General features: G+C 40.7%; 3 protein-coding genes across 12 annotated transcripts in view; 2 read left to right on the top strand and 1 right to left on the bottom strand.

Moving 5' to 3' along the window:
- The window catches only part of ACSM3 (acyl-CoA synthetase medium chain family member 3), a 48,702-nt gene extending 43,706 nt beyond the window's left edge, over window positions 1-4,996 (top strand). For all 4 annotated transcript variants that reach the window (XM_074381970.1, XM_074381967.1, XM_074381968.1 and 1 more), the window contains exons 13-14: window positions 3,659-3,782; window positions 4,173-4,996. In XM_074381970.1, the coding sequence (XP_074238071.1) occupies window positions 3,659-3,782; window positions 4,173-4,255 (207 nt within the window). In that variant the 3' untranslated portion in view covers window positions 4,256-4,996. The remainder of the gene's footprint in view (window positions 1-3,658; window positions 3,783-4,172) is intronic.
- The window catches only part of ERI2 (ERI1 exoribonuclease family member 2), a 30,555-nt gene extending 16,588 nt beyond the window's left edge, over window positions 1-13,967 (bottom strand). Inside the window, exons 1-10 of one of the 5 annotated variants that reach the window (XR_012512759.1) lie at window positions 13,845-13,967; window positions 11,845-11,912; window positions 11,675-11,758; window positions 11,032-11,159; window positions 9,121-9,277; window positions 8,225-8,325; window positions 7,881-7,962; window positions 6,860-6,948; window positions 5,314-6,665; window positions 1,156-1,232 (exon numbers count right to left, since the gene is read on the bottom strand). Coding sequence is in view for 1 of the 5 variants with exons in the window: in XM_003930158.4 (XP_003930207.1) it covers window positions 5,325-6,665; window positions 6,860-6,948; window positions 7,881-7,962; window positions 8,225-8,325; window positions 9,121-9,277; window positions 11,032-11,159; window positions 11,675-11,758; window positions 11,845-11,912; window positions 13,845-13,867 (2,073 nt within the window). In the remaining 4 variants the exon portion in view is untranslated. Of the gene's footprint in view, window positions 1-1,155; window positions 1,233-4,956; window positions 6,666-6,859; window positions 6,949-7,880; window positions 7,963-8,224; window positions 9,278-11,031; window positions 11,160-11,674; window positions 11,759-11,844; window positions 11,913-13,844 lie in introns of those variants that run through there. The other 4 variants (XR_012512760.1, XM_003930158.4, XR_012512762.1 and 1 more) reach the window with 4 other exon arrangements.
- Window positions 13,946-23,640, top strand: part of REXO5 (RNA exonuclease 5) — a 45,638-nt gene continuing 35,943 nt past the window's right edge. Inside the window, exons 1-4 of one of the 3 annotated variants that reach the window (XM_074381957.1) lie at window positions 13,946-14,150; window positions 14,398-14,537; window positions 21,112-21,224; window positions 22,674-22,800. In XM_074381957.1, coding sequence (XP_074238058.1) covers window positions 14,400-14,537; window positions 21,112-21,224; window positions 22,674-22,800 — 378 coding nt within the window. In that variant the 5' untranslated portion in view covers window positions 13,946-14,150; window positions 14,398-14,399. Of the gene's footprint in view, window positions 14,538-21,111; window positions 21,225-22,673; window positions 22,801-23,640 lie in introns of those variants that run through there. The other 2 variants (XM_010340759.2, XM_074381958.1) reach the window with 2 other exon arrangements.

The following is a 23,640-nucleotide window of genomic DNA, read 5'->3' as shown; positions in this document are numbered from 1 at the left end:
GGCAAGCGCCACCATGCCCAGCTAATTTTTTGTATTTTTGGTAGAGACGGGGTTTCACCATGTTGACCAGGATGGTCTCGATCTCTTGACCTCGTGATCCACCCGCCTCGGCCTCCCAAAGTGCTGGGATTACAGGCTTGAGCCACCGCGCCCGGCCTGAACCCAAGTTTTGAAGATGACATTGATGTCAATACAAATCCAGAACTTTCTGTACCATGTATTCAAGCTCCTTATCTCAAATCCTAGGTATAGGGCTGCAAGCACAGGGCATGGGGCAGAGTTAGAAGATACTAATTTCAGGGGATGAAATAGGTCCTCAAGTTTAAGGCAGGCCAGGCACAGTGGCTCACACCTGTAATCCTAGCACTTTGGGAGGCTGAGGTGGGTGGATCACCTGATGTCAGGAGTTTAAGATCAGCCTGGTCAACATGGTGAAACCCTGTCTCCACTGAAAATACAAAAATTAGCAGGGCATGGTGGTGCACACCTGTAATCTCAGCTATTTGGGAGGCTGAGGCAGAAGAATCACTTGGACCCAGGAATGGGAGGTTGCAGTGAACCACTTGCGTTCCAGCCTGAGCAACAGAATGAGCCTCCGTCTCAAAAATAAAATAAAATAAAATAAAATTTAAAAGTTTAAGGCAAAAATGGGAGATATGCATGTTACAGTGGAATGAGGGTGGTTCTCCCCCCAGGACTGACTCCTTTAACTGATCTTTGATGCCAGAAGATACCCTGTAAGTCCTCCTGGTTGGATATATTGTCCAGTGGATGGGAATTGGCAGTTTGTCAAGTTGCTAGGATGAAAGTCCCTATTTAAGGCCAGGTGCAGTGGCTCAGACCTATAATCCCAGCACTTTGGGAGGCTGAGGTGGGCAGATCACAAGGTCAAGAGTTTGAAACCAGCTTGGTCAACATGGTGAAATCCCATGTCTAAAAAAATAAAATAATAAGATTAAAAAAATAAATAAATAAGGAAAGTCCCTATTGTCCCTATTTACTATGAAAGGGTATACTCCAGGCAGTGGAGGGCAAGGAAAACAGTCCGTGATTATTGGCTTGTCTCTTTGCTCTGACCACCACCGGCAAGGTTTTGCAAGTCTCAGCTCTTCCTGTACTTCACTCCTACCATAAGTCATCATCGGTTTTACTCACCTAGACAGGTGCTTACTTGGAACAGGATGGTAGCTGAGCCTTTGGGAACAGGGTTGGTTTGGCAGTCACCTGATATCCTAGAGTACAATACAGAAAAGATCTGTAAGTGGGTTGTGGTCCCCTCACAGCTCTGGGGTCTTGGCGTAGGGCTTGGATTAGTCAGAGTGAGGGGGAGAATGTAGCCAGTTTCTCAACACTGGTGGGCTGCAGGATTTCCTGGTAGATGAGTGGGTGTCTCAAACAAGGTGTCTATGAACAAAATGGCCACATGCTCCATGCCACCAGTGGTTCCTCCCTTTCTGCTGGCAGGCCTATTCTACCTGGGTTAGGTCCTTCTCCAGGCTGGGTCTTGCCAGGCCTTTAATTGAGTAGCAAGTTCCAGAACTGATTAAAAAGAATAGATTTGAAATACAATTTTAATATTGGAATGTGAAATAAACACTTGAGAAATATTTGTCTAGATCACTAGGTTCTTACATTTTTTGGATCACATACCTCTTTGAGAATTTGAAGAAAACCACAGGCCACTGATGGACTTATGCAATGATGGAAATGTTCTGTATTTGCACCATCCAATACGATAGCCATGCATGGCTATCAGTCACTTGAAATGTGGCTAGTGTGACTGAGAAAATTTAATCTTATTTAATTTTAATTCATTTAAATTGAAATATGTGGCTAGTGGCTATCATATTGAATGGCACAGCCACTTTTCTCAGAAAAATACAAGATTTTGCATAGAACTTCAGAGAAATCTGAAGCCCATTTATGGATTTGGGGTTAAAAAATAAAACCCAAACTTGTTGTAATTCTAAGACTACAACTAAGATCTAATGTTTTTGATGACATACTATGTGCCAGACATTACACATCTACGCTAATTCATTTAATCATCATAATCTCTTTCCACAGAGAAAGAAACTGAGGCACAAAGAGATTACCTAACTTGTCCAACATTACCCAAAAAACTGTGACTTGAACCCAGCTGTTCTGACTTCAGAGTTCATACTTTTACTCATAACGTTAGGTTGTTCCTTGTTAATATTTTCTGTAGTCGTTTAAAAAGATAAAGGAGACTTCATCCAAGGTGTAGAAGTCAATATGTGAACCAGTATTGCATTAAAATAATTTGCCTTTGAATGACTTACTTATAACAAGCATAATTTTTTAATTTGCAAAAATGTTGCTAATGCAGCAGAACCAGCATAACTACAAATACATTTTATAAAATGTCAAGAAATGAATAGAACAAAATTATATCCATAGACACACATACACACAAGGGTTCACAACTGCCCTATGGCACATGTAAATTTAAAATGTTAAAGGGTTTTCTTTTTTTCTTAGAGACAAAGTCTTACTATGTTGCCCAGGCTCCTCTCAAACTCCTGGGCTCAAGCAATCCTCCCGCCTTGGCCTCCCAAATGTTGGGATTACAGGCATGAGCCACTGCACCCCACAAGGGTTTTGGGTAAAGACAAAAATGGGTAACAGCTCATAAAATGTAAAATACCCACTGGTGAAATTTTCAATATGTGAAAAAATTATAACTTGAAGTCTTTGTTTCTCACCAATAGTTGTTCTGAGCAATTTGTTGTTTCAAATAATTCATTTTCAATTAAATCTTTACTCCTAGATCAAAGTGGATAGGAAATGTTGCCAGCTTATCTTTAAGCTGGACAAATGAATCCTTGAGTTTAATAAGATTTCAGGCACTTAACTGCAGGATATTTAATCATAAAACAGTTTCAGGGGACTCTCCTGGAACTGTACCTGCAGAAACCATTATTCCACAGCCAGCTCTGGGCTGGTAATCTAGCTTTGGAGGTACATACTAGTTGATACACCTAGACACAATGCCTATAGGAAAGGCAGTAAATGGCAGTCCTGGCAGTGCCCTAGGAGAGAAAATGATAGGACTCCAAATTTACTTTTAAAGGGGGCTCTGAGGGATGGCCTATCTTTCTGTCTTCTCCATTACAGTTCCAAAAACTAGGCAGGGTTTTCCAAAACATTTCTAGGAAGGATAAACTTTGGAGAACAGGATTTGTAAGCATAAAGTAACAACGTCTTTCTTGTCTTCTGCCACAATTTCCACTCTTATTCCTCAGGGCTATGGAAATGGCTCAGAGCAATAGCAAAGTGGCTATTGGAATCTTCACAGCCTTGTGTAAAGACTGCATGTTTTCTGTGAACTGTTCCCTTCAACAATGACATGGCAAACTCAGGGTGACTACTGTTTATAAGTAGCCCCCATGCTGAGGGCTAGGCTGGACCAGGCTGGGTCATCACACAGGTCCCAGAAGCTCTCCTGTGTTAGGTACAGACCAGGAAGTGTGTGAGTCAACTGGCTGGCTTAAGAACACAAAGTTGGGATCAAACTTTATTAAAACACTCTGGCCCACCCCACTAGGCACAGAGATTCTCAGAGCAAGCAAATAAGACTTACTAAAACATACAAATGTATAACTTATTTTCCTGGCATTTCAAATATTTATTTTAGGTAGTAAAGGCTTTTATTGTTCTGAACCCTGATTACAAGTTACATGATCAAGAACAACTAATAAAGGAGATTCAGGAGCATGTTAAAAAAACTACAGCACCTTACAAATATCCCAGAAAGGTAGGTATCCTAATTATGATGAATATTTGCTCAGTATTATGGAAAATTGCAACTGTTTATTTTTACCTTTTAATGACTATTTTCTTCACTCATGTTACATACCACATGTCCCAAACTGAACTGATGACATATGAGTAAGAATCAGAATCTTTGAGATAAAAATGAAACCCTAAACCTATTTTGTTTGGTCCTTTGGACTTGTAGTAAATACTTAATATCAAGACAATTTCCTCAACAATACCGTTTTCCCTTCTTTGGTTGTTACCCAAAACCTATTCCAATGAATATTCTAATTCTTTCACCTAGAATTCATAATTGAACTGCTATATAATTGGCTTTATGCAAAGACAAAAATTTCCAGGCTAATTTTCTTCCCCTTGATGCCAACAGGTAGAATTTATTCAAGAGCTGCCAAAGACTATCAGTGGGAAGACAAAAAGAAATGAACTGAGGAAGAAAGAATGGAAAACAATTTAAATGTGTTTCTTTGACTACCACATTTATAAAACAAACATATTATCTGTCAATCTCTAGAAACTACAAGATGATGGAGAGGTGATAAAACTGTGGTAGTATGCTCAGAAACTGTTGATTTAAAATATCTTGTGGTTATGATATCAGATGCTAAATTTTGAAATAAAATGTTAGGTAAATTCCTCTGCATTACTGTCAATGTTCCTATCATTTCTTAATATAAAAAGAATGTCATCAATTATTGATTAATTTTTAAATGTATAGTATAGAAGCAGTTTCTGAACCAAATCTCTGCTACACAGGTTTTCAAACTTTAGTTGACTAATTCTTCTGATATGTTGATATACAAATCAAAATCAATGTTGAAGCTGTGAAATAAAACTAAACAACTTATAAAAATTTTTAGAAAAATACAAAATACCGGCCGGGCGCGGTGGCTCAAGCCTGTAATCCCAGCACTTTGGGAGGCCGAGGAGGGTGGATCACAAGGTCAGTAGATCGAGACCATCCTGGTCAATATGGTGAAACCCCGTCTCTACTAAAAATACAAAAAAGTAGCTGGGCATGGTGGCACGTGCCTGTAATCCAAGCTACTCAGGAGGCTGAGGCAGGAGAATTGCCTGAACCCAGGAGGCGGAGGTTGCGGTGAGCCGAGATCGTGCCATTGCACTCCAGCCTGGGTAACAAGAGCGAAACTCTGTCTCAAAAAAAAAAAAAAAAAAAAAAAAAAAGAAAAATACAAAATACCAGTTAGAAGATTATGATAATTCTCAAAGTACATGTATCTAACCGAAAATAGACTAGGGATTTTTATTAGTCACATTTTTGTGCACATAATTTAAAAATAGTTTAAGACTTGCTTCAAGGTCTAACTATAAAAGAAGGATCATATACTATTGTTGTTTATTATATGTAATCTAATAAATACTGTTAACAAAAGATGACATTTGTGGTTCCTGAAGAAAGTATGATGAATTCAGTAAACATTAATATATAAAACAGTGTAAGATGTTATCAGAATACTCATGTTTGGAAATTCAAAGAACAATTAGAATTCATACATGAAAGATTATCAATTCCTCATTGAAGGCCTGAGTCTCAAGGAATTTCTGGTGGAAATACTTAAATTTTGGACACGAAGATGGCTTGTTTCTGGAGAATTAAAAGTAAGTTCTCCTGTGGAATGAAATGGAACTATGCTGTTGGCTCTTTCCTTTTGAAGTGTTTGTTCCCATCTGAAATAACCACAACATTTTCTGTTTTCTTGGTATTTCCCAATAGGGCAACAATAGAAGACTTTTCCATGGTTCGGTCCGTTATTGGAAACAACAAGTCTCCTAGACCTTCGCCCACACTTGCATAAGGGAGGTGTCATTTTCCCACTCTTCCAAGGCTCTTGTAGGTTAACTATAGAAGTTAATACAGATGGGAAAAGCTTCCGGGAAGAACTTCTTACTGGGGAGCAATCAGATGACATAGGCTTTTCTTCATGAATAGTGAAGGGTTGTTTTTTTGCTGGTGGGAAAGCTTGAGGACTGCATGGATTCCTTTTGGTACCATCTGAAGGAGGAGGATGTTTCCCCAAAACTAAAGGATGAGACATATTGGCCTTAACTCTGTTGCAGGTACTTGATCTGTGTTCAGGTAACTTAAAGGCAGAAACATCTGAACCCGGATCTTTGGCTTCTTTTACATTATAAATAGTAGTGTGAGGACTCTTGTAGACAATAGACTTAGAAGTCTCAGATTTTTGAAGAGTTTTCTCTACGTCTCCAAAGTTTTCATGACTTGGCATTTCTGATTCTTTCAGAACCATTAATCTTTCTCCAGAATTAAATGAAATCGCTAAGTCTGAATCACTAATGCGAACTGTATAGTCTATGTTTTTCTCAGGCTGAGATGCTGGCAGTAAAACCACATCCTCCCAATCAGCCAACATAGGCAAACAGTCAAGGGTAGAGCTCATTTCCATATCGGAAACATGATTAACAGTTGGAATGGTGGTAGAAACAAGTACCAATTCTGAACCAACTGTTGAAGACTTAGATTTGGTATTAAATGCAAGATGTTCATTTTTTCCTTGCTTTTGCATATAGATAGGTGAATTCAAGGTAGGAGACTGCAAATGCCCCAGAGAAGTAGAGGACTTAGAATTAATAATAGATAAGCAACTTTTGACACTGTGAAGACCTGTTTTTATAGTGTTCTTTACTTGTAATTGATCCTTCTGTGCCTTTACAGGAAAATTTGCACAAACTGACTTCATTTGAACTTTTTCACGAGAATTTATTGTATTTTTAGGCTCCTTATCATATATGCTAGGACCCTGGATGCTGTTACAGGCAGACATTTCTTCAACTTGATTTGTTTTCAAATTTCTGGCCAGAATGCTGGAATTCTTCTTAGTGGGAACCTATGATTCCACAGACAAATCCAACAGTTTTAGAAACTGTGCATTCATAATTTCTTCAATATATAGTTTATGATAAAAAGGAGAAATGTCATTGATTTATAAATGACTACATACATTAAATCTACATTTTCAAAGAACATATTCCTGTTTATGAAGTTTGAGATGACAGAATAAAGAGGCAAGACACTACTAACCTTGTTCAATGACCTTGTAATTTTCATTAGACAGCCATCCCTGATCATTTTCCAAGCAAGAAGGGCAGTATTCCGAGAATCGTCCAACCCTGAGGATACAGATATAAAACACTGAATTTAGTGGTACTAGTACTATTTCCTTAGTACTAAAAAAATAACAGCCAACAACAACCACCACCTACTACTTGTATAGAAATTGTAGCTTTTTTTTGAGTGGGGGACGAAGTCTCACTCTGTTGCCCAGGCTGGAATGCAATGGCACAATCTTGGCTCACTGCAACCTTGGCCTCCTGGGTTCAAGTGATTCTCCTGCCTCAGCCTCCTGAGTAGCTGGGACTGTTACAGGAACGCACCACTATACCTGGCTAATTTTTGTATTTTTAGTAGAGATGGGGTTTCACCATGTTGGCCAGGCTGGTCTCGAACTCCTGACTGAAATAGTACTAGTACCACTAAACTCAGTGTTTGATATGACCTCATGATCTGCCCACCTCGGCCTCCCAAATTGCTGGGATTACAGACGTAAGCCACTGCACCCAGCCAGGTTTTATGACCATCTACTAATTTTAATCATGATAAACTGGTGTTGTGGAAGGCTGTAGCAGCATTACCAATGAAAGACAAGCTCATCCACATTTATAGAGGAGGATCTGAAAATGGATTAGACAGCTCCCCAAAATGTGGCCAACATTCTGTAGGAACCAGGAGTTGTGAATAATCTAATAGTCTTGTTCAGTTTTTTCACTAATCCATTATATTATTTGGGCACTTGTTTTAACCTCCATTTGATTTGGCTAAGTCTTTTCATTCTTTTTAGCAACTAGAAAGCCACTAGATGGTAGTGTATCCTACAATAGTTTATGAAGTGGTAATTTGAAAGTCTTAAAACAATGTGAATTGTTTAGGAACTTTTTTTAAAGTCTGAAGATATCCCTTATTAATGACATTACCAAAAAATGAAATTCATATGAAATGTTTTTTAAAAGTCAAATAACTTACATAAGTTTTAATTTATACCAACCAGAATGTTCTCGTCCTGAGAATTCTATTCCCACTTCCTGCAAGGCACCACTTAGTCCTTTTGGTTTTCTCCTATAGAAAAGCTAATCAAATAAAATAAGACATATCTAAAAAAAAATTAGTATTTTAAAGGCTATGTATTAACCACTTTTCATAATTTTTAGTTCTATTAGATTTAAAATGTGCTTATTTTGTGTGTATTGTTTTTAAATACTTTAAGAAATGCATTGTGACCATTCCAAAAGAAATTATCTTATTTGTAGAAACCCATACCCATATGTAGGATAAAAGTTAATCACTTGTCAACAGAAGAAAAGTAACCATGTCCCCATTTTTGACCATTACCTTGTAAGTTGATCTGAGATCAATCCAAGAATTTAAAAACACAGGTTTTAACAGCTGCTTTCTTTTACACTCATACTCCAGGCAAACCCCCAAGTCCCAGTCTGCATTAGGTACATTAAAATAGAACAAAGTCAATGATGCCAGCATTTTTAACTTATGGTGCCACCATTTACAAATAGAATGCTAGAAGATGATATAAAATAAAACAGTAAGATTTCATTGCTCTGCAAATATCTAAAAATTATTCACTTTATATAACTTACTATTAAGAAGTTAGGTTGATGATTAAATTTGAAAATGATTTCTTAAATACCCAGTAAAACCCTGACTATTTCAGAAAGAAGAGCAAGATGTTAAATTACAAGGGCTATATTTTCTATATTCTGGGAAAATATTAATGTCATTGAAAAACCAAACATTTTGTAGTAACTGGAAACCAAATATGACTACCAATGCTATGCTATCAATGACATAGTATTGCTATCAAGGACTATTAACAGCAATGTTCCACCACAGTCATACAAAAAAAGCTACTTTGAATGGCTCGTTTTTTTTTCTTTTAAGTGTCAAAGCATAAAAGCAATGGATGTTGAGCCGATGAAGACTCTGTAGAAAATAGCATGATAAGAGTTTTCACTAAATCTTTGCTTAATTCACAAGAAAATAGTGGAACTCTAGAAAAAAAATTTTTTAAGTTCAGGCTTAAAATTCAGGAATTCCAAAAGGCTAACTTGAAAAATATGTATGAATTTACCTTTCTTGGCTAACATCTGCTAGGCATTTAAATTTTTTTTCCTAGCCCAGGAGATTAACAAATATAAAATAGGTTGGAAAGTATAAAACTAGAAATAAAGAATTACATAGTGTTAATGCTACCCATTTATGATATTTTTTACCTGACCAAGTAACAAATGCACATAAGTTTACTTCAGAAGTAGAAGGCTCTGAAACCCCAGCAGCAAAAATAATTTTCTTCTGTTGCTGAATCTTATGAATCCATTTACAGAACTGAGATAAGCAAATCTTCAGAGGGACTCCTTCATCAACTTGAGCCTGAGTAGAGAGTCAAAAAATCTGAATTCAACGATCAAAGTCCATGATTATTTAGCATATTTTATAACTGTGGAGAAAGATTAATGGTTTTAAAAGAATCAGGGGCCGGGCGCGGTGGCTCACGCCTGTAATCCTAGCACTTTGGGAGGCCAAGGCGGGTGGATCATGAGGTCAAGAGATCCAGACCATCCTGGTCAACATGGTGAAACCCCGACTCTACTAAAAATACAAAAAATTAGCTGGGCATGGTGGCGCGTGCGGGTAATCCCAGCTACTCAGGAGGCTGAGGCAGGAGAATTGCCTGAACCCAGGAGGCGGAGGCAGGAGGCAGAGGTTGCAGTGAGCCAAGATCACACCATTGCACTCCAGCCTGGGTAACAAGAGCAAAAACTCCGTCAAAAAGAAAAAAAAAAAAAAAAAAGAAAGAATCAGAAATGCCAAGTCATGAAAACACAGTGTATTGTGGGAAGATACAACAAAGCAATTCTAACAGGCAGAGTTTATCTAGTGGAAAGACGTAAAAATACATGGGAAAGAAATAGTATTTAAAATCTACCAAGGTAAGACAAACTAGGTTGATAAAACTAAAATCACACAGAAATATGATCATTAAATCCAGACTGACAGAAATGAAAGACAAATTTGAATTAGTTAATTTCCACAAAATCAATTTGATCCTCATTTTTATAACACTATTCTTCCTTTCCTTTTCATTTATTTAAAATTTTTTTATTTTTTATTTTTTTTGAGACAAGGTCTTGCTTTCTTGCCCAGCGTGGAGTGCAGTGGCACAATCTCAGTTCACTGCAACCTCAACCTCTCAGTTCAAGCAAGTCTCCTGCCCCAGCCTCCTGAGTAGTTGGGATCACAGATGTGTGCCACCGTAACTGGATAATTTTTGTATTTTTAGTAGAGACGAGGTTTCGCCATGTTGGCCACACTGGTCTTGAACTCCTGATCTCAGGTGATCCACTGCCTTGCCCTCCCAGAGTGGTGGGTTTATAGGCGTGTTCCTTTGCTTTTTAAATTGAGTCCTGAGGTGGCTCACATCTATAATCCCAGCACCTTGGGAGGCTGAGGTGGGCAGATCGCTTGCGGTCAGGAGTTCAAGACCAGCCTGGCAAACATGGTGAAACCACATCTCTGCTAAAAATATAAAAATTAGCCAGACGTAATGGCGTGTACCTATAGTCCCATCTACTTGGGAGGCTGAAGCATGAGAATCATTTAAACCCAGGAAGCAGAGGTTTCAGTGAGCTCAGCCACCTCACTCCAGCTTGGCTGACAGAGCATGATTCTGTGTCAAAACTAAACAAACAAACAAATACATAAATAGAATCCTGAATCTAGAATAACACTAATCTTATTTATTTATTTTCAGCAACAAGTTCTGTTGCCTACGATAGACTGAGATTATACTGCCTTGCAGTCGTAAACTCCTGGGCTCAAGTGGTCCTCCCACCTCAGCCTCAGCCTCCCAAATTGCTGGGACTACAGGCACATGCCACCAAGTCAGGCTAACTAAAAAAAAATTTTTTTTTTTTTTTTTGCAGAGACTGGGTTCTCGTTATGTTGTCTAGGTTGGTCTTGAATTCCTGGCCTCAAGCAATTCTCCAACATTAGTCTCCCAAAGTTCTGGGATTACAGGCATAAAGCTATCATGCCTAACATTAAATAAATCTAATTCCAAATGGTATAATAGCTTTTATTTTCTTTTTGAGACTAACTTCTGAATTTTAAAATTTGCATCATACCTGCTTTATGCCTGTCAATTCCATGCAAAATTCTGAAAGAATTGGTTGTTCCTGAGGTTGAACATAAGCATGGAACTCAGATTCAATCTGTCCAGTTGATGTGTTCAGCAACACTGCTGGAAACTCAACTAAACAAAAGAAACATCAATTGACAGTTGAATATATAATTTTAAAATTAATCCTGTAATCATCCTAAATTAAACACACCTCATTTCAACAGCATTATTAAACAACCAATTTTCAGTAAAAGCATATTAAAATGGCCAAAGCAGTGTGACATAAAGGTTATAACAAAGTTATGCTAAAGAATAAATCAAAACACTGAAGTTATGAGTAAATTGTCTTAAAACTCAATATAATTAAATATAAAGACCATATGGAATATAAAATTTACTCCTTTTTGCAAAGGTATTTTTTTCAGTTTCTATGCAATTGAGGTATTTTATGTAATATAAAACAACTATTTTATATAATAACACACTTAGGTATTTGAGATTTTGCTGTTTCTTATTCAGCACAGGTTTATATTAAACTACCAATGCATAGACCAATGTGTTTTCTTAAACTCTTGGCTGATTTATGTCTATAAACTTTAAAGTGACTTATTTGGTGCCAGCTTTAGCCATTGGTAGTCCAGACTTACTTATTTCCTGGCTATGGTGGCGTTTCCCATCATTCCAGCATGTTGATTCAAAATCAATGACAATTAAGTAGTCAAATAACTGCTCTGCAAAAGATCAAGTTGTTCTTATGCTTTACCAGTGCTGAAAGCGCAGGGCTACAAAGTACAAAGAAACTAAGCATACTACTTACTGGATTTGCTTCTTCCTAGATTCCCATTTGCTGATGCAATTGACTTTCTCCTAATTAATCCCAGCTGCCTAAAAATGTGAAGCAATCCAAATATGATCAGTGAACTCATTCACACTCCTGTTTGAATAAGCTACCAAACTAATGGTACTGGGCAACAATTACATTATTTATTGTGACCAAAGGGAAACTGAACTGGACTTTGGGTTTACCTCAAAGGCCTCAAAAATATGTATTTGCAAATTTAGGCTAATTTGTTGGTTTTGTTTTTGAGACAGGGTCTTGCATTGTCACCTAGGTTGCAGTGCAGTGGTATGATCACTGCTCATTGCAGCCTCAATCTCCTGGGCTCAAGCAATCCTCCCACCAGTTTCCTGACTAAGACTACAGGTGCATGCTACCGTGGCCACTAGCTTTAAAAATTTTTTTTTTTTTGTAAAGGCAGGGTCTCACTATATTGCCCAGGCTTGTCTCAAACTCCTGGGCTCCAGTGATACTCCCACCTCAGCCCCCCAAAGTGCTGGGATTATAGGCCTGAGCCACTGTGTTCAGCCAATTTACGCTAATTTTATGTTACCGTTATTTACAGTAATACCGAGGAACTCAAATGATTGTAGAGGAAAAATCCAATGGAAATCTTATTCTTACCTCTGTATTTTCTAACCTCTTGCTACATGTACAGTGCAGTTTTAAGAAGACAATGTTTAGTCTTCCACCTTAAAAATCTGGGTAAAGAACCAAAAAATAGAGCCAGGTACAGTGGCTCATGCCTATAATCCCAGCACTTTGGGAGGCCAAGTTGGGTGAACTGCTTGAGGTCTGGAGTTCAAGACCAGCCTGAGCTATATGGTGAAACACCGCCTCTATTTAAAAAAAAAAAAAAAAAAAAAAAAAAAAAGAGCTTATTGAGGTCTTAAGTGCAAGTAAAACAAACTACTTGGTAGTTTTAACTAAGCAGACACCTCTTGTAGTTTTCTATGTTTAAGAGGTGAGAGGGAAGTGCCAGGATTTGGAAATAATATTATCATTTATTGATTGCTTACTACATAGCAGGTATTAAACTAAGATGACAGCCTCCTTTAATCTTCAACAAGTGTAGCAGGTAGAAACTTTTGCTATCTCTATTTTATGGATGAGAAAAGTGATTCCGTAATTTGCCAAAGAACATAGCTTTGGTACGTCAACCCAGGACTGTCCAACTCTGAAGCCCACGGTATTTGCTAATATATTACATTCTTGCCGGGCGCGGCGGCTCAAGCCTGTAATCCCAGCACTTTGGGAGGCCGAGGCGGGTGGATCACGAGGTCAAGCGATCGAGACCATCCCGGTCAACATGGTGAAACCCCGTCTCTACTAAAAATATAAAAAATTAGCTGGGCACGGTGGCACGTGCCTGTAATCCCAGCTACTAGGGAGGCTGAGGCAGGAGAATTGCCTGAACCCAGGAGGCGGAGGTTGCGGTGAGCCGAGATCGCGCCATTGCACTCCAGCCTGGGTAACAAGAGCGAAACTCCGCCTCAAAATAAATAAATAAATAAATAAATAAATAAATAAAATATATATATATTACCTTCTTCTAGTAATCAGAAATGCGCACAGAGCGTCTATGCATCAGGGAGGACACCATGATTCACACTGTTCATTAAAAGGATCACTGGGAAATGGGTTGAACACCTTGAAGGGTACAGTGTGCCCCGTCTGAGGCCTCCAGTCTGCAGGGCACTGTCACGTCGGGTTCTTTCCCCGGGTCTAGAATGGGCAGGCACTGGCTCACGGCCACACAGTCAAGACCCCAGGGTTCGTCGGCCTCGGGCTCCGGTCACCCTCGGGTAGAAGGCGGCCCAAGGCTGGGGACCGAGGTCTTTCCAACCGTGCCACAGAGGACAGGTCGCAGACGCCGGGGCTGCGGAGGACGGAGGCAGTCACCGCAGCCGCCACCTGCCCTGCCCTGCTCTACCGGAGCGGCCCCCTCCCCACGCCCCAACCCGAAACCCCTCACGTACCGCGCGAGCCGTTTGGTCGCCATTCCCAACACTCCTTGCTCTTCCAAGTCCAACTGCCGGAAGTGGCTCGACCTCTACTTCCGGTCCGTTCAAACCGCCCGCGAGTCTGAGGAGACGGCGGTTGTTGGCCACTGCGGCTAAGGCGGGGCGGGCGTCTGCTCTCTGCCCGGCTTCTCTTTTGCGTTTCTCGGACTAGGGGCGTGGGGAGTGGTTTTGGGCTAGGAAGCCGCCGCTCGGCAGCACCTCCCTCCCCTTCTGCCAGCGGGCGGACGCCCGTCGTAGCCGTTGGAAACCGTTAGGAACCCGGTAAACGACGCGAACCGTAAAGCGGTTTGGGTTTCGAGCGGCGCGGGTGTCCAGTCCGCGGAACTGGGAGGTCGTCGGCACTCTGGCCTTTTTAGGGGGACGGGAAGAGTTGGGGAAGCTGCACTGAGAAGCGGATCCTAGGGAGATTGACAGCCGTCAAGCCCGTGCGGCTCTCCCTCTAGGAGGCGGCCGCGGGGGGAATCGGGGCGCCGGCGGTTCCCCGGCTCCCGCTCCTCTTTCTCCACAGCCATGGAGCGAGAGAGGGAAGGGGCCGAGGGACGCCCCAGGAAGGTCAGGAAGAGGAAGCAAGCCCCGAACAAGCTGGTCGGGGCGGCTGAGGCGATGAAAGCCGGTTGGGATCTCGAGGAGAGTCAGCCCGAGGCCAAGGTGAGCGACGGGGGGGGCCCGAGACGCTTTAAACGTAAGAAAGTATCAAGGCATAGTAGTAGCGTGTGCTTGTAACCCCAGGAACTTGGGAGGCCGAGGCGGGCGGATCACGAGGTCAAGAGATCGAGACCATCCTGGTCAACACGGTAAAACCCCGTCTCTACTAAAAATACAAAAAATTAGCTGGGCATGGTGGCGCGTGCCTGTAATCCCAGCTACTTGGGAGGCTGAGGCAGGAGAATTGCTGAGCCCAGGAGGCGAAGGTTGTGGTGAGCCGAGATCGCGCCATTGCACTCCAGCCTGGGCAACAAGAGCGAAACTCTGTCCCAAAAAAAAAAAAAAAAAAAAAAGTAAAAAAGTATCAAGGCATAGTAGTGTGTGCTTGTAATCCCAGGGACTTGGGAGGCCAAGGCAGGAGGGTCACTTGAATCCAGGAGTTCAAGGCTGCAGTGAGCTGCGATCGTACCACTGCAGTCCAGGCTGAGTCCAGCAGAGCAGAGACCTTGTCTCAGACACAAAAAAGCCTGATGAGTGACCCAAGGGATGAATGAGTATATTTAGTTCTCAATAGATGGTATGGGTGATAGGGATAATCAGCCTTCTTACTCCCCTGCTGCATCAGTCCCCAACCTTTAGCACCAGGGACCAGTTTCTCCCTCGCCCAACTGCCGTCGGGGGCCCCGGACTTGGGCGGGCTCTCCGCCTTGGCCTCTCGGAACCTGCTCCCTGATCTTTAAAGTGGGAATGAGTTTGTAATACCGGTCATCTTCCTGACACAAGGCTGTCTTTGGATAGTGAGTCGGTTGGGCGAGATGGCTCACGACTGTAATCCCAGCCTTTGGGAGACTGAGGCGGGTGGATCGACTGAGGTCAGGAGTTCGAGACCAGCCTGGTCAATGTAGCGAAACCCCATCTTCACTAAAAACACACACTCAAAGCTAGCCTGGCGTGGTGGCGGGTGCCTGTAATCCCAGCTACTTGGGAGTCTGAGGGAGGAGAATCACTTGAACCCGAGAGGCGAAGGTTGCAGTGAGCCGAGACTGCACCACTCCAGCCTGGGCAACAAGAACAACATTTCTGTCTAAAAACAACAACAACAAAAAACCTGGGATAGCGGGCTGCGCGCAATGGCTCACTCCTATAATCCCAGCAGTTTGGGAGGCCAAGGCAGGAGTATCATTTGAAGCCAGGAATTCTAGACCAGCCTGGGCAACATAGGGAGACTTCATCTCTTTTAAAAACAAAAAACAAAAAAACTGGCATAGTGCCTGGCGCACAATAGGAATCTTTGTCCAACAAATAATATTTATTGCTGTTCTGAGTGCCAGGAGTTGTTCTATGTCCTAGCTATCCTGGGGCACAAAAACATGATTCCTTGCCATCGAGCAGTTTACATTCCAGTAGGGAAGGGGTCCCCAACCCCCTGTGCACAGACTGGTACCTGCCTGTCTGAAGTCCCTAACCCACTGTCCACAAACTGGTCTGTTAGGAACTGGGCTGCAGAGCAGCAGAAGGTGAATGGTGAGCGATCCAGCATTACCGCCTGAGCTTCCACCTCATCATTAGATTCTCATAAGAATGCCAACCCTATTGTGAGCCCTGTTGTGAACTGTGCATGAGAGGATCCTAGGTTGTGTGCTCCTCATGAGACTCTAATGATAAATGTAATGCACTCGAATCATCCTGAAACCATCCCCCACCCCCTTTTCCCGTTTGGTGGAAAAGTTGTCTATCATGAAACTGGTCCCTGGTGCTGTTGGGGACTGCTGCAGTAGGGGAGTAAGAAGGGAGATTGTAACTGACAACTGTTTTTAACTCCAAGAGCTAAACTATTGGCAGTTCAAGTTAAGTTAGAGTGAGGGTGTAGGTAGTGTCAGTGAGTGGCTCTTGTGCCCCCTGTAGACATTAGGCCTACACTAGGGCCATATGCTGTCAAGATTCAGGCACATGGCTTTTAACAAGCAAATCTTGTACCAAGGCACAGGCCATGCCATGCCATACTTTTAGGAAGTCTGAGGTGATAAATATTTCAAGGTCAGTGAAGTCCTATCATTCTCCCTTATCAGTAGTGGTAGATAGACATGTCCCAAACTTTTATAAATCCCAGTGATAAGGATGTGCTAATATTCAACAATCTTTAAAGTGAATTGTTGCTGACCCCCACAAAAGAACATGGAAAAAAGCATTGCTTTAGGCCTAGTTGTATAGCCACTCTGGCCAATTCCATTTCCTGTCCCTCTGTGGTTCTGACTGGAAACCCGTGTGGGGGAGGTATTAACCAGTTAATATAGAAATGATATCGATAGCTAATGCAATGTACTTGGAAAATCCAAATGAGGAACTGCATATCTTTATTTCTCAAATTTTCCTAAGTCAGAACAAACGGAAAGAGAATATTATTTAGACTAATCCAGATTTGCTTTCTGTGAAAATCTAATGTCTGGATTTTCCTTTTCTCATGGCCTAAGAAATAAGTATTGATAAGGAATGATTTGGATGTACTTTTGTGAATGTGTGGAAAATATAAAGCAGGGATGTAGCCTTTATAAAGGTAACCTTCTGACATCTGCTGTTAATCCCCCTTTGTACTCTTATCCTGTATCTGCACTCTGTTATTTTGAGATGTCATACTATACACTGTATTGTAAAAATAAAAAGTAAAATTATATTTTGAATTTTAAAAGCCACTGGGGGAAAAAAAAAGGGTGATTATCCCTATCATCCATACCATTTATTGAGAACTAAATATACTCATTCATCCCTTTGGTCATTCGTTAGGCTTTTTTGTGTCTGAGACAAGGTCTCTGCTCTGCTGGAATCAGGCTGGACTGCAGTGGTATGATCATAGCTCACTGCAGCCTTGAACTCCTGGATTCAAGTGATCTTCCTGCCTTGGCCTCCCAAGTTCCTGGGATTACAAGCACACACTACTATGCCTTGATATTTTTTTACTTTAAAAAAAAATTTTTGTAGAGAGGGGGTCTCAAACTGTCTCTGCCTCTTACAGGTATGAGCCACTGCACCCAGCTGTTCACTGGTTTTTATTGTCTGTCATGTGCTGGGGCACTGACCTAGGTGCTTAGGGTACATCAGTGAATAAAGTTCACTGCCCACTAGGTCTTATATTCTAGTGGGCAGAGACAGATGATAAAAGTAAGTTATATGATATTTGAGAGGGTCATTAGGGTACCTGTTTTTTTTTTAGTGGAAAATGATATTTAGATTTGGGTGCTATGGCAATGTCAATACAGATGCTTCTCGGCTTAAAATAAGATTATGTCCAGATAAACCCATCATAAATTGAAAATTTTGTAAGTTGAAAGTGTGTACACATATACATATTTACATTTGAATATTTTTCTGTGTTTTATTAATGTGAACTCACAGAAGTATCTCCACTTTAATCCAAATCTAGTACCACAGGGTTCATTCTAGCTTTCTCTCTCTTTTTTTTTTTTTTTTTTGAGACAAAGTATCTCCCTGTCACCCAGGCTGGAGTGCAGTGGCACAATCTCTGCTTATTGCAACTCCTGCCTCCCAGGCTCAAGCAGTTCTCCTGCCTCAGCTTACTGAGTAGCTGGGATTACAGGCACCTACCACCATGCTCGACTAATTTTTGTATTTTTAGTAGAGATGGCATTTCACCGTATTGGCTGGTCTCAAATTCCTGACCTCAAGTGATATACCCACCTCGCTTCCCAAAGTGTTGTAGATATACGCGTGAGCCACTGCACTAGCCCATTTTCATATTTGTAAGTTCCTTCAGTAACAATGAGAAACCTGACTCCAAACATCTTCAGTATATTTGATCAATCCCTTATTGCCTCCACTCACCCCCACAACCCTTAGACCATCTTGTCTCTGCTTAGTCTCTATCACCATGCACTGGCTCCATCACCTTGTCAGGTCATCTTCCTTTGTAAGCACCCTCATCCTATGACAGGTGACTGCCACCATTCCTCTCATGTGGATATCCTCATCCTGCTCAGGCTTTGAATCCTGCAACAGGCAACAGGCCACTACTGTCCCTCAGCATTGATGCCCTCCTTACCCTAAACAGTTTCTGACATCTGATGTCAGGTCTTACTGACCTCCCTCCCTTCTTTCTTGTATGGGTGACCTCCTCATGCCGCTGAAGCTTTGACACCCCACACCAGGGCATCCTCCTGCATGAATGTCCTGGGCTTCTCCTCCTAGTCCTGACCTGTCTCCTCTACAGGTCACCTTCGTCACCCAACTCCAGCTCTTGACATCATGTGCCTGGCAACCATGGTTACTCACCGCCATACAGACTTCATTTTGCTCAGTCTCTTGCTTATTAATCTCTTGTTTTTATTTGGCAAAAACAAACTGGCATATTCTTTCAGGAGTTAGCAATGTTTATGAAAATATAAAATATACATGTTCATTTGAACCAGGAATTGATCCTAAGAAAGTGATTAGATAGATGTACAAAGGTGTCTGTACAAGAATGTTCATCATAATATTGTTTGTAATTTAAAAAACAAAACAGTGTTATCAATAGGGATTTTTTTCAGATATAAATTTTCAGATAAACAGAAAATTGACTATTCAATTATTAAAATTGGTGTTGTTTTTTTTTTTTAAACTGACATGGAAAGATTTTTTTTTATTTTATTTTTTTTATTTGTTTTTTTTTTTTGAGACAGAGTTTCGCTCTTGTTACCCAGGCTGCAGTGCAATGGTGCGATCTCGGCTCACCGCAACCTCCGCCTCCTGGGTTCAAGCAATTCTCCTGCCTCAGCCTTCCAAGTAGCTGGGACTACAGGCGTGCGCCACCATGCCCAGCTACTTTTTGTATTTTCAGTAGAGACGGGGTTTCACCATGTTGACTAGGATGGTCTCGATCTCTTGACCTCGTGATCCACCCGCCTAGGCCTCCCAAAGTGCTGGGATTACAGGTGTGAGCCACCGCGCCCCGCGGAAAGATATTAACAGATTAAGTTTGGAAGTAGGGAGTTCCTTTCAAAGAAGAGTGATTGATAAAATCCCTTGGGGGTTGTGTACTTTAGAGATAAACCTGCATTCCAGTCCTGGTTCTGTGTGTTTCTCCAATTTATCTGTAAAATGGGGATAATAGTAGTACACACTAAAAAAGTTGTGAGAATTAAATGATATAATGCATGTAACTGTGTCTGGCTAATGTAAGAGTTTAACATTAGCTTAAGGCCATGGGAGGAAATTAGCAATAATAACATCTGATATTTATTAAGTACTTATGTCAGACACTAGCCTCAGTACATTGTACTTGAACTATTTCATTGGTCCTCCCAATTATTTAATGAGATAAAATTATAATTACTCTCTAGATGAAGAAACTGAGTCCTAGAAAGGCTATGGCACTGGTCCAAGATGATAGAGCTTGATATGTGAACTCAGGTAGTGTGACTCTAGGGCTTGAGCTTCAAACTGCTATACTCTGCTGCCTCCCAGACCAAAATGAAAGTGGTAATTACCTCTGACTTGTACTTTTATTTTCATTGTCTGTGAGATGACTTTTATTTTCATTTCTCTATTGTGTATCATTTATTATGCACTTCTGTGTTACTGAGTCTTTTATAACAAACATGAATTACTTTAATAAACAATAATAGGCTGGGCATGGTGGCTTATGCCTGTAATCCCAATGCTTTGGGATGCCAAGGAGAGCAGATGGCTTGAGCTCAGGATCTTGAGATCAGCCTAGGCAACATGGTGAAAACCCATGTCTACCAAAAATACAAAAATTAGCCAGGTATGGTGGCACGCATCTGTGGTCCCAGCTACTGAGGACGTTGAGGTGGGAGGATCATTTGAGCCTGGGAGGCAGAGGTTTTAGTGAGCCAGGATAGCGCCACTGCACTCCAGCCTGGGTGACAGAGAGACTCTGTCTCAGAAAAGAAAAAAAGAAAAAGTGTAAGTTAAAAGGCATTTTAAGGACATTGGGAACTTCACTGAACTCCTGTTGCCCAGGGATAAGTTCTTATTCATTAGCTTAGGCCACATTCTTCTGTGATCTGGCTCCTGCTTCCCTTTCCTCATATCTCCACTACTATGCCACATGCAATCTTGGCTCCTACCAAACCAACCTACATGTTTGAATGTAATGTTTCCTCCAACCTGGCAGACTCATTTTCAAGGCCCAGCCTCAGTGTTTTCATCTCAGTAGCCATCCCCAAACTCTCTAACCCCTAAGCCAGTTAAACTTCTAGTTCTCATACCTTTGTAATAGCACTTACCTACACTGTGTTGGAATTAGCTATTGCTTTTTCCCCCTAGTAGAATGGACTCTTTGAGAGCATGAATTATGTTTTATTTATCCTACTATTCCTAGCAGGTAGCCAAGTATCTATAATTAGGTTTTGTGTCAATGATAGTTGAATATTTTATTAATAATTTCCTACCTACCATAAATTGTTATTTTAGACCATCATTTTCAATTAATTAGAACCTCATTATGTTTGAATATACCTGTATGTTAAAGTAATCAGAAGCTAGAATAATTGAATAACTTGCTTTTTTGATATTCTTGATAACCAATAGTGGTTTACTATGCCCTGATTTATCTTTGCAGAAAGCCCACTTATCTACCATATTATTTACTGACAATTGTGAAGTAACCCATTACCAGCTGTGTGAATTGCTGAAGTATGCAGTTCTGGGCAAATCCAATGTTCCAAAACCCAGGTATGAGATGAACTTAAATGGTGGGTATTGACCAAAGGTTTCTTTTTCTTTTTTTTTTTTTTCTTCCAAGCCTCCCTTATTCAAACCAGAGGTTTCAAACTAGCTTACCCACATTTTGTTTTTTGCTATGGAACATGTCCTGAATTACTTTATGATGGCTGCCAAGTGTTAATTCTGGAAATTCCTATATACAAATCCACATTTTCTTCTTTGAAAAACTCAAAGATGGCAGCTATCCCTATATTCCCATACGGCAACAAGTTGTGAAAGCTGATTGGTGGTCTCCCTCTTTAGATGGGACATGTATACTCCAATGTCTTACCTGCCTGCTTCCCTTATTTACAGTATCTGTCTGTCTGCTACAGGTATTTTACTTTGCTTCCCCTGATGCAGACTCAGTTGAAATATACGTGAAGAATTCCAGTTAATCTTTTTTCTTTCTTTTACAAATAAAGACCAAGAGAGCCCCGGCATAGTGACTCACACCTATAATCCCAGCACTTTGGGAGACCAAAGTGGGAGGATTGCTTGAGTCCAAGAATTTGAGACCAGCCTGGACAACATAGTAAGACCCAGTCTCTCCAAAAAAAAAAAAAAAAGAATCTCACTGTTCTGATATTAAGTGTCTTATGAAAAATGTTTTTGCATGTGTACAAATAATACATCTTTCTGAGGGAGATTGTTATGAATTGGCTAGGTACTTGGAAAACTATCTTCTCCATCAGCAATTATTGCCATCAGTCTATCAGTTTATCTAAAACTGAATTTTTTTTTTTTTTTGAGATGAGTCACCCAGGCTGGAGTGCAGGGGCATGATCTCCTCTCACTGCAACCTCCACCTGCCAGGTTTAAGTGATTTTCCTGCCTCAGCCTCCGGAGTAGCTGGAATTACAGGTGTGCGTCACCATGCCCGGCTAATTTTTTGAATTTTTTTTTTTTTAGTAGAGACAGGGTTTTGCCATGTTGCCCAGGCTGGTCTTGAACTCCTGACCTCAAGTGATCTGCCTGCCTTGGCCTCCTGAAGTGCTGGGATTACAGGCATGAGCCACCATGCCCAGCCAGAACTGAATTTCTTAAAGCCAGCTATTTGGTTACCTGGTTTAATAAGGGCTGCAGGATAGGTTGGGATCATAGGGGTGACTTTGTAACGTGAGCTTAATTCTGATTCAAAACAAATCTTAATCAATTGGACAATGAATTTAAATGCATTGCATTTTGCTTGGTATTTTACTTGATTTGAATGCAACAAATATTTATCTCAAGGGTTCTTTATTTGAATTCTGTGCAATAATGGTTCTCTTCCAGTTCCAGGCAGACAGTGAATGATGATAAATTCTATTACCTCTCACTCACTGCTTTCCCTGTTCCTTCTCCCCCATTTCCCCTCTATATGCCTATAATTGACTTAAGGGCATTTCTCTTAACTGTGTTGGTTTGATTTCTCGGCAGCTGGTGCCAGCTTTTTCATCAAAATCATCTGAACAACGTAGTGGTTTTTGTTCTGCAGGGAATGAGTCAGCTACACTTCTACAGGTTCTATTTGGAATTTGGATGTCTTCGAAAAGCATTCAGACACGTAAGTTAAGAAAACTTTGTACTAGGGGCTGAGTCTGGTTCTCCTATTCTGAGACTAATACATGTGTCAGAGACCATGCTCCTTGGCAACCTAACTAAACAAACAGTAGAGGATATAGAAAGCGAAAGGACCTTAGTCAGAGGCCTCAGGTAAATTTGTCTCTGATTTTCTTTGGTAATCTAGGCAAACACTTATTCCCAGGTTATAATCTGTAGCTCCTAGGTTGATATTGTTCTATTTTATTTGGGCTATGGTATTTTCAGAAATTATAAAATATATATACAATCTGTGTTTTCTACCTCCCTTTAGGAAATCACAAGATTGGGCACCCTTAGAACAGTTTATGGAGCTGAATAGCAGCTGTCATCTTTAAAAAGAGACATCTGCTCTCCATTTTTCCATAGCCTCCTCCATTTCCCAGTGATCCATTTCATCGATTTATTCCTGAAGGCATTAGAGTTGGTGAACTTTAATTTAACCTTCCTGGGTCACCATTTTCTTTTTTGCTTTCATTATTGAACACTTCCTGTGTGTCAGGATCTCTTTTAACCATGGACCACATGTTACACATAGCATCCTTAATTATCACAATAGTCTCATAAAATACTTTTAAATTTTCATTTTGTACGTGAGAAACTGAGTAACTTGCCCAAGTTACAGCTACTAAGTGGTAGGGCTGAAATTTAAGTCAGTGTGAACCTGAAGCTAAAGTTCATAAACTTTTGGCCCTCTGGTACCATCTGTTCTGATGGCATGGCATGCTGTCCAATTAAATAATAGATTTGAAAGAACTTTGAAAATATAAAGGAACTTCTCTTGTCTAAATTGTACATTTCTGTA

This window comes from Saimiri boliviensis, chromosome 12 (assembly GCF_048565385.1).
Source record: "Saimiri boliviensis isolate mSaiBol1 chromosome 12, mSaiBol1.pri, whole genome shotgun sequence".
Taxonomy (NCBI): Eukaryota; Metazoa; Chordata; class Mammalia; order Primates; family Cebidae; genus Saimiri; species Saimiri boliviensis.
Note: the sequence above shows the minus strand (reverse complement) of the source record. Positions and strands in the feature narration are given on the sequence as shown.